Here is a 14,480-nt window from a genome sequence, read left to right as displayed (position 1 = left end):
TGGATGGATGAATTTCCCTGGATTCTGAAAGTCCCCCATGAAAATTATAATATCTCTGGATTCCTGGGGCTAGTTTAAGACCAGCCTGAATAAGCAGCATTTCTGAATCCAGTGTCAGTTATATTCTTTGAACTTTCTTCCCTGCATTCAAAAAGCTTCTGTCAAATGACTGAGATGGCTACCAAAAATATTTGAAGTAGATTATATATTCTTGAAGATCTTATACTTCCACCAGACTGAAAGCTTCATATATGCAGAAGCTGCCAACTCATTCATCTTTATATTCTCTGGATATAAAGTCTGGAGCTTCATAGGAGCCTCAATAAAAATGTTTGTTGAGTTAAGACTGGTTGTTTTTTTTTTTTTTTTCTGAGGCTGGGGTTAAGTGTCTTGCCCAGGTCACACAGCTAGGAAGTGTTAAGTGTCTGAGACCAGATTTGAACTCAGGTCCTCCTGAATTTAAGGCTGGTGCTCTATCCACTGTGCCACCTAGCTGCCCTGAGTTAAGACTGCTTAATCATGACAGTCCCTGTTCTCTAAGTGGAGAAGATGTAGTTTCTACAAAGGCATTATCTTGGTTTTGGACTATAGAATAGTAGAATTTCAGGATTAGAAGGATCCTCAGTGGCCATCTAGTACAATCTAGTGCATTCTATACCTGAATGAGGATTCTCCCAATGTCAGAACATAAAAACATCATCCAAACTCTGCTCATAGTAAAGGGAAACACCTTGTGATATTCTTTATCGTCTCTTCTATCCTGAATTTTTAATTGTATGATGAATTTCTATGGTAACCCTGGAATAGAATTCTGCCCTAATACATATTCCATTTGTGGATAACTCTAAGATGTTTTTCTTTATATCAGCCCTAAATTTGCTTCTTTGCAATTCCTAACTGGGTCAAACAGAACTATGTTTTCATCTAACAGCCCTTCAATTATTTGGTGACAGTACTCCTCTTTAAGTCTTCTTTGTCTAGATTAAACATCCAGTTCCTTCAACCATCCTTATACCACATCTAAACTTCGAGGAGAGAAAAAGGGCAAGCACCTCTCCTTCACAGACCCCATAAGGGAACCAAAAGAGCATATCTTAATTCTGGAAAAGATCTCTGAAGCCAGATAATCTTACAAATAAGGAAATAGGGCCCAGGATGAAGCAACTAACAAAAAATAATTCAAAGTAACAAAGCTTAGAGTCAAGTCTTGTTCTCTCACTTCAAATCCAAGACTGGCCCACTGGCCTACTCGCCTATTAAGCTCCCTGGCTTCCTTTAAGTTCTAACTAAAATCCTATCTTTTGATTTTGTCTTCCTTTGTATCCCCAGCACTAAGCATAATGTCTGCCAATGTGCTTTAACCAATGCTTGTTGACTAGAAAAAAATTCTAGTGCCTTCCCTATGCTAATTATTTCCTATTTATCCTGTATATAGCTTTTTAAAAAATGTGTATTTATTTGCATATTGTCTTCCCCCACCTTATAGTGTAAGCTTCTTGAAGGCAGGGATTCTCTTTTGCTCCTTTTTGTATCTCCAGAATTTAGCACAGTGCTTGACACTAAATAGTCATTTAATAAATGTTTACTGATTGATTTATTTTATGTCTTTTATAATATTTAACAGGAAGGCAGCATGGGGTAATGGAATCAAGACCAAAGTCAAGCTGGTAGATCATTTAATCTCTTGGTAACATCTGAGTTGCAGAATAGTTATCTTTGGTAAAAGGAATTTTTTTTTTTTTAACAGAAATCATGAATCACAGGTCTGAGGAGGAAAATACCTTCCAAATTTTGGAATCCAGCTAGATGGCCTCTGGGCAAAGTGTTTGGAATTCTGTTTTAATATACATTCCCCAATTACTATGTTTATCATATGCAGAAAACCTGACAAAGCCTATCCTAGAAGATAGTACTTATTCTTTGAGTTAAAATACCTATTAAAGAATAAAAGGAACTATCTCTAGAAGTAAAAGTTGATTGTCATCATTCCTAGGCCTCTTTCTATAAATCTACTTTTTTTAAAAAGGGAGAAACTATGTCTGAGATACTGTTCCTATTTGAAGCATGCTTAACGCAATCATCCTCTAGGGGAAAAAATGGAGAGGAATAGAGTCAGATTTATCCCCAAATGAAAAAGCACATTAGGTCTGTCTTCACTTCCCCATAGTTTCCTTATTCAGGACTGCTTCTTTCTCTTAAACTGAATAAATGTTTATTAAATCTATATTATATTCAAGGCACTCTATAGGTCCTGGGAGAACTAAAAGTAACTAAGTTAAGTCTGCACTCAAATAGCTTATAATCAAATGGGGGAAATACTATCTGCAGGAATGGGATAGGGATGGAACATTTTAATTTTAATGATATAGGGAACTCCAGAATGAAGAGACTCCCTCTCTATCAATGACAGTCAGCATCTTGTAAACTAATAGTTTAAGTGACTTGCCCAGAATCACATAGTCTACAATAATAGTCAGAAGCAGAATCTGAGCCCAAATCTTCCTATTTGAGAGCAGCCACTATGATCTATATATCTATCCACTGTGCATCTGTCTCTCCTGCCATCCACAACCATATCTCATATAACAGAAAATGGAATAAAGGCAAAAAAGGGATTAAAACAAAGTGCTTTCAGACATTTGAGGATGGAGAGATCACTTCCAGGTCAGGGCAGGGTGAATCAGGAACATGTTTGCATACCAGGTGTTTCCTGAGTGTGGTTTAGAAGGAAGGAAGGAAGGAATATCAGCAGGTAGAGATTGGGGAAAGGGAAGTCACAAATATGTGACTGAAGGCACAGATAGATACTGGAGAGGGTTAAGATAAAGAAGAATAGTTAACTGTTAAAGCCCAGTACAAAAATGGGAGTAGTGTCCAAGAAGGTTAGGTTATTGGAAGCCTGAAATGCTAGGATAGGACATTCATACATGCACACACACACACACACACACACACACACACACACAGATACACACACACTTCAGTATGTAAAAGGGAGCCACTAAGGGTTTATGAATAGTAGAGTTTACATGATTGGAACAATAAATTAAGATGATTGCAGGGCAATAGTAGGATGATGAACTGGTGAGAAGCTGGATGTAAGAGGATTGATGAGGATGCTATCATCCACAAAATAAAGACGTGGTCCCAATAAGAGATGTGAGATCTGTTATTGACATAGGAACTATAGAACTTAGTAACTGATTTAGATGGGGAGAAGAAATAATGGAAAAAGAAGAAATCAAAGATGATTCTCAAGTTTTAAGGCTGAGTACTACCTGGGACAATAGTGGCATAACCAATAGAAAGAATTGGGTAGGAGAAGGGAGAATTATAGGGGAGAGGATGATAAGTTTAGATTTGGACATATGGAATTTAAGGTGCTGACAGGACATCTAGGTAGAGGTATCTAAAGGGTTGTTAGAAATATGAAAGTAGAGCTTTAAGGGGAAGGAGGAACTGCAGAAATACAGTTGAAAGTGACCCAAATAGTACTGACACTATATCTGTATATTAAGGTTCACAAAACAGTTTTATATACATTTTCTTATTTGGTCTTCCCCAAATCCCTATGCAGTAGGTACTGCAAATACCATCTCTGTTTTACAAATAAGGAAATTGAGGCTCATTAGAAGTTGATTAGGGCAGCTGGAAGATGCAGTACACAAGAGCACTGAGCCTGACATGTAAGGTTCAAATCTGACCTCAGACACTTATTAGTTAGGTGACCTAGGGAAAGTCACTTAACCCTATTAGCCTCAGTTTCCTCATTTGTAAAGTGAGTTGAAGAAGGAAATGGCACACCACTCCAGTATCTTTGCCAAGAAAACTATGGAGTCATAGACAGTTGCCGTGACTGAAATAACTCAACAACCTTGGGACTTTGCTAATCTTAAAATGCCATCTATCTGAGTAAGTATACTGTTGTATCACACATGGAAGACATGGCCTGAATCTTATTCTCCACAGATACTCATGAAAAACATGGAAGAGAGCAAAGAGAACCCACAGAACTGGGTATAGTTATTATTAAAATCCACATTATCGACCCAGTTCTCAAAATCACTTTACCTGGAAGTTTTTCTTATTTTATTCAGAGGAGCCATCACCTCCACAATGAATTTTTCTGAATCTGGAATCTTGTCGATGTCCTTTTTTATTTTCTCCTTTATTTTTGGCCTCTTGGTCCAGGAGCGGAAGGTATTTGGATGCCAGTGGCCTCACTGAAGTGTTCTGATGTCTCTCTCTTGTTATCACTTGTTTTTTCCTGATTCCTGCCTTGGCCATGTCTTCAAAAGTTTCAGTATCCTGAGTATCTTGAGTAATTACTTTAGTTTCAATGCCACATGACTGAGATGTTTTCTGGAAAGCACGGAGCTGTTGTAACAGGTAACTTTTCCCAGTCTGGTCCCTGATAAGAAACAGAATGCAAGAAAAACAAGGACAAATCAGAGAAAAGCATCCTGACATTTTCTTCATGGTTTTAAAGGCTGAGCAGTATATTTGAGAAGGAAAAATATTTGGTCAATTTCAACAACTTTTTCACATAAAGAAGAAAGTTAACTCATTCAGGAGGCCTCCCAGCAACTACTTGAATATAACACTAGGGACCAGAACACTAATAGTTGTCACTTAGTCAAACTATATGCCCTATATGTGCAGGAATGTCTTACTTGAAGGGGGATTAATTTAGACTATAAGGGCCAACCCTGTTAAACTGGCTAAAATCCCAAATTCTACCTTTAGTACTATTCTTCCTTTTTACTTAATTCTTTCAATGGGAAAATGCAATTTTCTACCAAAAGGGATAATATCTTTAGATGCTATTTACTCAAGAGTGAGGAAAGATCTGAAAGCAATTTTTGATAGGAAACTGAGAAAAGAAAATGAATACATTTCAGCTTGATGTCAAAGTGAACCAAGAGATGGAAAATAATGAGTTCTGGCTATAGGAGACAAAAGGGTTTTAGGGGCATGGGAAACAAAAATTCTTCTACTTCATAATCTTAAAGATAAATTTCATACTGTTTATATTCAATCTTAGATTATAGGAGTTTACAATGAAAATGAGAATACAGCTGTTGCTCTCAAGAACTTCATTGTATGAATCAACAAACAAAAAATGTTTGAGAGTATTATTATAGGTGTTAAATCTACAAATTTAGCTAAGTGCCAATGTGCCTACTCATTTATTGGAGGCATATGCCATGGAACATCTTGATATGCCAGAATTTATCATGCATTAGTATTTGTGAATGTATATAGATAAAGTGTTGAGCAGGGGAACAAGCTAAAATTTGGGCATATCTAGATGTGCCATATTTGATATATGTCAATATATGCTCCCAGCTCATGCTGGTTTGTTTTTTGTTTTTTGTTTTGTTTTTTTAACTGTGTTATCTGTTGCTTTGTAATTGTTCTCCAGGCTTTTGTTCTAACTTTCCCATTAGATTGTGGGATTCTCAGAAACAGGAATCATTTCTTTGACTTCTTTTATACCTCCAAAGTACTTTGTTCAGAACAGGTAATACAGGTGCTGCTTTAAAAAATCCTTGTTTATTCATCTATTCAGTCAATTATGAGTAAACAAGTGTAGAAATGACTGAGACAACTATGTAAAATTCAACAGTGTAATAATAACCTAGAATCAAAAAACGTTTATTGGTAAAGATGTAAAATATCATAAATACTTGAAATGGGATGAATCTATTTAAGTTGCAAAGTTAAGTTTTAACAGGACATTTTTATCTTGAGTATATAAAACTGTTATGGAGATGATTCTCAATAAGCAACCACTGCCAAAAATACTAGAGGAAAAAAAATCCTCTTGTATCATATTTCAGTTATCATTAGAAACTTTCACAAATGTTTAAGCTTATCTGGGAATTTTATGCTGTCAGGGAGTATACATTAGTATGGTACACTAGAAAGCCCTTTCTTCTTTTGAGGTTCATCAGAATGGCACATCCTGACAACAACAAAAAAAGGAGAGAACAGAATATGGACTCCAAAAAGCATTCTTTTGAATGATAAATAACTTTTCTTTGAAACACACAAAGCATTGATGCATTAGGAGATAACCATGTAATTCAAATATCCTTTAGCAAAAAAAAAAAAAAAAAAAAAAAACTTGTGCCCCCTCCCCCCAAAAAAAGTTAATGCAGGAAAAAGACAGCTTGATTTTCAATTACCAGAGTGATATTGATTGGGGGGGGGGGTGGGCGGATCACTAATAGAGAAGAAAAATAAAGTCCCAAGATGTCACTTTGGAAATTTTCTGGATCATGTTTGTAGAGCTGAATGAAAACCCCTTCCTTTTTCTACCTTGGTCTTTGTGCAATTGTCTCTCTGGGTTCTTTCTCAAATCTCATATCTGGAGTCTCCTCCTCACTTTCTGTAGAACTATCACTGGAGCTAGAAAGAAATGAAACAAATTAACTTGATCATCTTACAGCATGCCCCAAAATGCTGGAACTTAATGAGTTAATACTTTCAGCATTAAGTATGTTCTTGGTGAGGTGGGAAGGTGAGGAAGAAGGACAACACAAGTATAAAAAAACCTGGTCAAATGCATTTATTAAATAATACAATTTTCTCTGTCTTTCTCATATATACACACAAATCCATAGATAAAAAAATGAACTGAATTGGAAATACCTTTTTGGGTAGGGAATTCAATACTTTGAGCTTCTAGCCAACTGTATGAAGATGAGAGAGAGAGAGAGAGAGAGAGAGAGAGAGAGAGAGAGAGAGAGAGAGAGAGAGAGAGAGAGAGAGAGAGAGAGAGAGAGAGAGAGTGTGTGTGTGTAATTCTGGTTTTAATTAACTTATTTCAACTGGAAGTGATTTTGAGTCTATCCATGTTCCTCCTTACTGAGATGAAGTTGCTTATTTCAGCCCCTACTTGGCATTTTTGCAAACTGTGTTGTTGGCTGGATCTCTGTTGTCTTTTTAATGAAATCTATTCAATTTAAATTCTATAGAATCTGCTTTTTTGACATAGATTTTGCTTTTGTACTTGCACCAGACCCTATGCCCTCCTTTTCTTCTTTTCCTCTCTAAGTAGCTCTGAGAGCAATCAGGATAACTCTATTTGCTGTCTTTTTGAAAGAAATAGGTAAGGGATTCAATTATGCCTTTTTTTTTTTTAACAATATAACTTTTTGTACAATTTGACTACTTTGATATCAAAGAGGTAATTTGCTATTCTAAGATTTTTTAAAAGAAGAAATACATCTATCTAGAAATGAGAAATCATATAGAGGTGATTGTTGAGATTTAGAAGATTTTATAAAAAATAGAAGAAAAGTTAGTTTTAAAAGTATAAAAATGCAAGATACATAAAATAGAAATTATCAAAATAAAATGAAAGGAACATCATTTTCACAAATGATAGAAAGCCAAAATTAGCTTCTTTAAATATAATTGGAAATGAAAGTGAGAATGAAATGGGGTCATTCCAGGAAAAGATCACATCTATTCCAAAGATTTACATACATACATATATGCATATATATGGACATATATATGCCTAAAATTTGTTCTCTTTATAACAATACCTTTGATGAATTTTGATTTATGATGATAAACATTTTAGAGCTGGAAAATCTTCATCACCTTTCTAATAGGTGGAGAAACTGAGATCCAGAAAGGGGAAGTCAGATAGGCATATAGCCATAGCTGCCCGAGCATGGATTACAATTCTTCCCTTTCCACTACAATTATACCACTTTGCTTACTCTTCTTTTTTTTTTTTTTTTTTTTTTTTAATTTGTCTTTTATATTTGTCTCAATTTCATAACCTAACTTCCATATTGTTCTTTCCTTCAAAGAGGTCTTGATTTAGGGTCAGAGCACTTGTGTTTCAATCTAGCCTATTTCATATTTTTATATTTGCATCCCCCATACTTAGTACATAGTACATAGTAGGTCCTTAATTAATGCCTATCGATTGAGTGATTAGAAAAAAACAAATGACCTTTGTCAAATCACATTTCTTTGGGTCTTTGTTAACAGAGAGGGAGGGAGAAGGGAAAAGAAAGACAGAAGAATCAGAGAAAGAAAGAGAAAAAGAGAAGGCTGGAGGGAGAGAATTAAAAGGAGACAAACAAAAACTAGGCTAAAGGGTCTTTAAAGTCGCTTATAGATTTGAGTCTTGTGGTCCTAAAATATGATTGTTAAAAGTTATAGTTCAATTCTGTATTTATTTATAAATATTGAAGACTAGTCCCATTTTATTTATATTTATTTATAAAGCTTATTTATAAAAACTGTATTTACAAAACACAGTTTAAAAAAAAGTTTATAAAAAAGAAGAAATCCATGACTTGAATTTCACGAAGCCTTTCTCTTAAAGAGTTCAATGCTTCTTTTTATCTATTATTCCATTTATCCCTGAAGACAATTACTCCCATTTATTACACAAAGAAATAGATTAAAGTTTTTGTGCTTTAGTTGTTCAATTGTGGGACTTTTTTGGCAAAGATAGTAGAATGGTTTGCCATTTCCTTCTTCAGCTTATTTTACAGATGAGAAATTGAGATAAACAACAAGATTAAGTGATTTGCTCTGAGTCACACAGCTACTATCTGAGGGCAGATTTGAACTCTGGAAGATGAGCTTTCTTGACTTCAGGCCCAACACTTGATAAAACTGCACTTTGATTGATTGATAAAAAGCAATAGCTACTTAGATAAAATATCCCCATCCAAATTTATGAATTCTGTCTGTATTAGCAATGGGGCTAGTAATGATAAGGATCCCTGCCCTTTGTGTAATCTTATAGATCTAATCATGGGACCCTTTCTCAGCCAACTCTGTGTTTTCTGTCTCTCAGAGGATAAGGAAATATATTGTAAGCCCTTATAAATATTGACTTGACTTGATTGGGACTAGTCTCCAAACTCCCAGCTTTTAGTCCTATGCTCCCTAGTAACCAATACCATTGTAACTAACACGATATATTCTTTATTTACTATTTTGAAGTTCTACTAGTTTTCAAAAGCAGTCTCCTTCCTCCATTTTGAAAGTACTTCTCCCATGAGGAAAAAATCTGTTCAAACTAAGAGCAGGTAAAAGCACAGCTTTTCTTTGCGGCAATTACCTGAATTCTTCCACTTGATTCTGGAATCTGTATTCTGACCCAGAGGCCATGATCAGAGGCACTGATTTCTTCGGGTCAGGTTGCCTGAGGTCAATGAAAACTGTGGGAGGTTCCATTATTCCCTTCAGCTTTGTGCCATTAGCCATGTCATGACTCTGTTCTGGTATAAGATGTGATATACAGCTAGAACTTCTGTGAAAACAAAGTAAAGTTTCTTTAAAATTTCCTTTGAATTATTCATTTATATAGGACAAAAAATTTCCCAGAGGTCATCATTCTGGGATCAAAATGGATAAGGAAATTTAAGATAATTTAAATTTAGGAAATTGTTTAAGAGTTTGGGAACCCTATTCAAGATTTTACATCCATCCTTCTCTCACTCCAGAAATGGTTTCCCAACACTTTAAATAGCACTACTAATTACATTTAATCATTATCTCATATAGTTACTAAAGAATACTCACATTAGTGAGAGAAATGCAAATTAAGACAGCTTTGAGGTACCACTACACACCTCTCAAGTTGGTTAAGATGATAGAAAAAGATAATGATAAATGTTGCAGGGGATGTGGGAAAACTGAGACACTAATACATTATTGGTAGAGTTGTGAACTTATCCAAACATTCTGAAGAACAATTTGGAATATATGCCCAGAGGACTATCAAACTATGCATATCCTTTGATTCAGCAGTGTTTCTACTTGGCTTATATCCAAAAGAGATTTAAAGGAGAGAAAAGGACCCACATGTACAAAAATGTTTGTGGCAGCCCCTTTCTATAATGGCAAGGAACTGGAAACTGAGTAGATATCTATCAGTTGGAGAATGGTCAAATAAGTCATGGTATATGAATGGAATATTATTGTTCTATAAGAAACGACTGGCAGGATGATTTCAGAGAGACCTGGAGAGACTTAAATGAACTGTTGCTAAGTGAAGTGAGTAGAACCAGGAGATCATTGTACAGAGCAACAACAAGATTATGTGATGATCAACTCTGATGGACGTGGCTCTTTTCAAAAATGAGGTGATTCAGGCCAATTCCAAATGACTTGTGATGGAGAGAGCCATCTGCACTCAGAGAGAGGACTGTGGGAACTGAGTGTGGATCACAACATAGTATTTTCACTTTTTTTGTTGTTTACTTGCTTTTTTTAAAATCTGATTTTTGTTGGGCAGCATGATAAATGTGGAAATATGTATAGAAGAATCTCACTTGTTTGACGTTATTGGATTACTTGTCTGAGAGGAGGTAGGGAGAAGGGAAGAAGAAAAATTTGGAACATAAGATTTCACAAGGGTGAATGTTGAAAACTATCTTTGCATGTATTTTGAAAATAAAAAGCTATTATTAAAAAACACTACTTAACAATATTTTAATAACACATTGAAATAATTCTATGTAGAATAATTGAAATGATATTGTGTAAGATTTGGGGAAGATTAGAGATTTTTTTTAAACACAAACCCCAAGATATATTTACATATATACATCTACAGAGGAAATTTGGATTGGGGTCTCTCATTCCTCAGAAGAGAATGCTCAGAACTCAACATCTTTCTTAGATACCTTTGTACTCATTAAGTCCATTGCAAGCCTGAGAGGACATCTGGAGTGTTTAAACATAGGAGAAGGCAACAGATACCCAAACCTCTGGTTTGATCATGGATGAACTAACTCTTTGGATATTCTAGAAAAAAGAGAACAGACCCACATATACAAAAATTTTATAGCAGTTTTTTTTTTGGGGGGGCTGATACTAAGTTCCTGTCAATTTGTCCATCAAATGGAAAATGGTTGAACAAATTATGGCTTATCAAGGTAATGGAATGTTATTGTGCTTTAAGAAATGATGAAAGTAATGGTTTCAGGGAAACCTGGGAAGACCTGTGTGGAATTGATACAGTTAAGTAAAAAGAACCAATTTATTTGGAGAACAATTTATACAATGACAATGATATTGTAAAGGAAAGTAACTTTGAGAGACTTAAGAACTCTGACCAATCATGATTCCAGAAAACCAATAATGAAGTATACCTCCTACCTCTTGGCAGACAGTTGATGAACTAGACATAAATAATGATCCACTTATTTTCAGACATGACAATTATAACAAAAAGTTCTTTTACTTGACTACACTTTTGCCACAAGAAGAGATTTTTTTTTGGGGGGGGGGAAGAATTGAAGAAAAGAGTAGGAGTAGGAGTAATGATAGTGATAACCAAAAAGTTGGAAGAGAGGAAAGAAAGACATTAATGAACCATACAAAGAAAGGACTAGAGATGGCAATGTTGGCAAACCATATTAAATTTAATATTATGTTAAAAGACACATACAAGTCATTTGCAATAAATTTGCAGTTTCACATTCAGTTCCCATTTTTACCTTCTTTGTGTTAGGAAATGTTTGCCTTTGTTGATGATTTTCTAGTTATTAATTTTTAAAAATTAAATTAATAAAGCAGTTACCTTGAAAGGACTGTAGCAATAAGGATAGAGTCTGGACTTCTCATTTCACTGATACAAGGAAATTCCCTTGTGAGGAAACTTCCTTTTATAAATCAATCATTCCTGAAACTTATATGATTTTGGGAATTTCCTAGAATACTGAGTGGTTAAGTGATTTGTGTAGGGTTATACACAACTGGCAAATGATAGAGGTAGCATGTGAAGCCAGATCTTTTTGAGTTTGAGGTCAATTATCTATCCACAATATTACAACACCTCTAGGAGAGGACCACACCATTAAAAAAAAAGAGAGATATCACTATTGACTTTTGAGAAAGTTATTTTAGCAATAATTTTAGGAATATGAAACCAGATAGCAAGTAGTTTAAAGAATAAATGTGGGGTGAAGAAATTGGAGCAGTAAGTGTAGACTGCCCTTTTTAGATTTAGCACTAATAGAAAAAGGAGTTATGGGGTGAAAGCTTAAACAGATCCACAGGATTACCAATCAAACTATAAAATAATTATTTTGGAGAGTAAGAAAAAATAATAAAATTCACCTAGAAAAACAAAAACAAGAATATCAAAGGAATCAATTAAAAAATGTGAAGAGAACAGTCTAGCAGTACTAAATTTCAAATGATATTATATAGCAGTAATCATGAAAACAATCTGTTGTGGTTTGGGGGTGGGCTGCTTAGACACTGGCCTGGTCATTTAGCAAATCATCTCACACAAATTATTTCATTTCATCTCCACTTTGAGATGGTTTTGAAGAAAGTGAAACATAAATTGCTGTGAAGACTTTCTAGGCAAAGGTTGTAATCAGTAAATAGAAAGAGAGAATGAATAAAAGTCAGGGATGGCTAGCAAGTGAACTTGATTAGTGCAAAGGGCATATGAAAGGAAAAATGACAAATTAAGTTGGACAAATTAGGAGTTAAGATTCTTTATTCTAAGCTTAAATGTAGCCATCCTAGGCAAAAACTGGAGACTTGTTCTATTTGTAAAGATTTTTCAGAGAAAGAAACTCTGAGGATGAGATAGATGGATAGTCCAATAAATGTGAACTCTTTTTCTTGTCAACTCCTTCTAGCTATAGGAAAGAATTCTAACCATATACAGTGTCCATGTTTGGCTGTTAAACTGTTATCTGTCTACCCATAACAACTGACAACTATATGCATTTTGACAACCAGCAAATGCCCTTTTCTTTTTGATCCCATTTTTCTGCTCTAGCTCTAAACTGGCTCATGAAATTTGTCTTTGGATGATTTGCTTGGATAGTCCTGTCTAGCAGATTATATCCTATTAAGGGAGAAAGGTAACTCTCCCAAATAAAAAGTAATCTAAAGATTCAATTGAATTCAAATCAAGTCATCAAACATTTATTAAGCTACGGTGATTTATTGAATTAGGCATCCACCTCCCCAAAGCAGGGGTCATGGCTTTGAATCCTACCCAGGAATCACACTACAGGTTTCATTAATGCTCTATTTTGAGAGACAGCATGGACTTGGGAGAACTAGAAGTAAAGAGTTATGAAGACTGGGCCTTAGTCCCATCTCTTAAGTACCTGAGTTATTTCAATTTACCTAACCCCTCTTAGTTGAGGCATTAGATTTTGTTTGACCTTAGTGTACAGAATTAGGAAGACAATTATAGATTTCTAGGCAAAAAGGAGCTCAGAAATCATCTAGTCCAATTGAGTGGGAGTAGCAGAGAGACAAATCTAGGTTTAAAGAAGAAAAATACTTTCTAAAATAATTTTAAAATTTTCAAAAGAAGAATAACTTGCCTTAGGGCAGTAGCCAGCTCTACCTCATTGGAAGTCTGAGACATTGAATAGTGTGGCTTGTTGGGAATGAGATCCTTTTCAGGTATGAATTGGATGGGATGACCTATGAATGGAATTATTCTATGAAATTGCTGTGATCACTCCAATCCAGCTTGCCATGATCAAATTAAAGGGAAAGTGAGTGGCATGGCATGCCTGAAATGGAATTTCATAGAATCAGAGACCTGAAATAGAAGGGATCTCAGAGGTCATCTAATCCAACCTTATTGTTCTATTTCATTTTTCTCTCTACCAACATTTCCTGTAGTCTATTCTAACAATCTCTTATTTTATTTTTGAAAATAGGATTTTCTTTTGTCTAATTTACATTAAAGATAAGTTTTCAACTTTCATTTGTTATTAGAATTTGAATTAAGAATTCAATTGTTTGTGACATTTTCATTCCTAATGTTAACACTATTTTGTGCTGATTTAATTCCACAAATATTTACCAAGCTTCTACAATATGGCAATTTGGGCACCGTGTGGTAAAACTAATCAGATGTCAGAACTGATTCAACCAAATACTACAAAGCTTTACCTGTTTCTGGTCTGGTCTTCCATAAGTCCATCAGATGCCTTCTTATAGGGTGAGGATAAACTTTTAGATTGTCTGGCGCACAGGGCAACTAGTTGATCCATAAGCTTGTCCTGGGAGTTGGACACAAGGTTTTCTGTAAAATGGTGAACAAGAACAAAAATATTGAAATATTTTCATGATTGCCCAGCTCTCCTCTGCTTCCTTTATAAACCAGGCTCTTAGGTTGAAACCACAAACCTTCAAAGTCAGATGTTACAGGCCTGGTACAAATTTTAAGACAGTACATTAAAGTTCATTGAAACCATTGTGAATTATTGGACTCCAACCCGCTACTCTCCCTTCCTCCAATGCAGTTTGGATCATGCTGTAGAAAGACTACAAGAATATTAGGAAAGGATGGTGTGTGTTTGTGTGTGTGTGTGTGTGTGTGTGTGTGTGTGTGTGTGTGTGTGTGTGTTGTGAGGGGAAGAGAGCACAGACAGTCCACACTAGTTGTTCAGCTTTTAGACCCACACAAGGGTGTGCCATGAGGTAAAGAGCTACTGCATAAT

At 35.2% G+C, this 14,480-nt stretch overlaps 1 protein-coding gene across 4 annotated transcripts in view; it reads right to left on the bottom strand.

The window, feature by feature from the left end:
* DNAAF8 (dynein axonemal assembly factor 8) overlaps window positions 1-14,480 on the bottom strand; it is a 31,797-nt gene that overhangs the window by 2,131 nt on the left and 15,186 nt on the right. For all 4 annotated transcript variants that reach the window (XM_074280415.1, XM_074280416.1, XM_074280417.1 and 1 more), the window contains exons 6-9: window positions 13,930-14,062; window positions 9,104-9,295; window positions 6,325-6,414; window positions 4,072-4,411 (exon numbers count right to left, since the gene is read on the bottom strand). In XM_074280415.1, the coding sequence (XP_074136516.1) occupies window positions 4,090-4,411; window positions 6,325-6,414; window positions 9,104-9,295; window positions 13,930-14,062 (737 nt within the window). In that variant the 3' untranslated portion in view covers window positions 4,072-4,089. The remainder of the gene's footprint in view (window positions 1-4,071; window positions 4,412-6,324; window positions 6,415-9,103; window positions 9,296-13,929; window positions 14,063-14,480) is intronic.

Source organism: Sminthopsis crassicaudata, chromosome 1 (genome assembly GCF_048593235.1).
Source record: "Sminthopsis crassicaudata isolate SCR6 chromosome 1, ASM4859323v1, whole genome shotgun sequence".
Lineage (NCBI taxonomy): Eukaryota > Metazoa > Chordata > Mammalia > Dasyuromorphia > Dasyuridae > Sminthopsis > Sminthopsis crassicaudata.
Note: the sequence above shows the minus strand (reverse complement) of the source record. Positions and strands in the feature narration are given on the sequence as shown.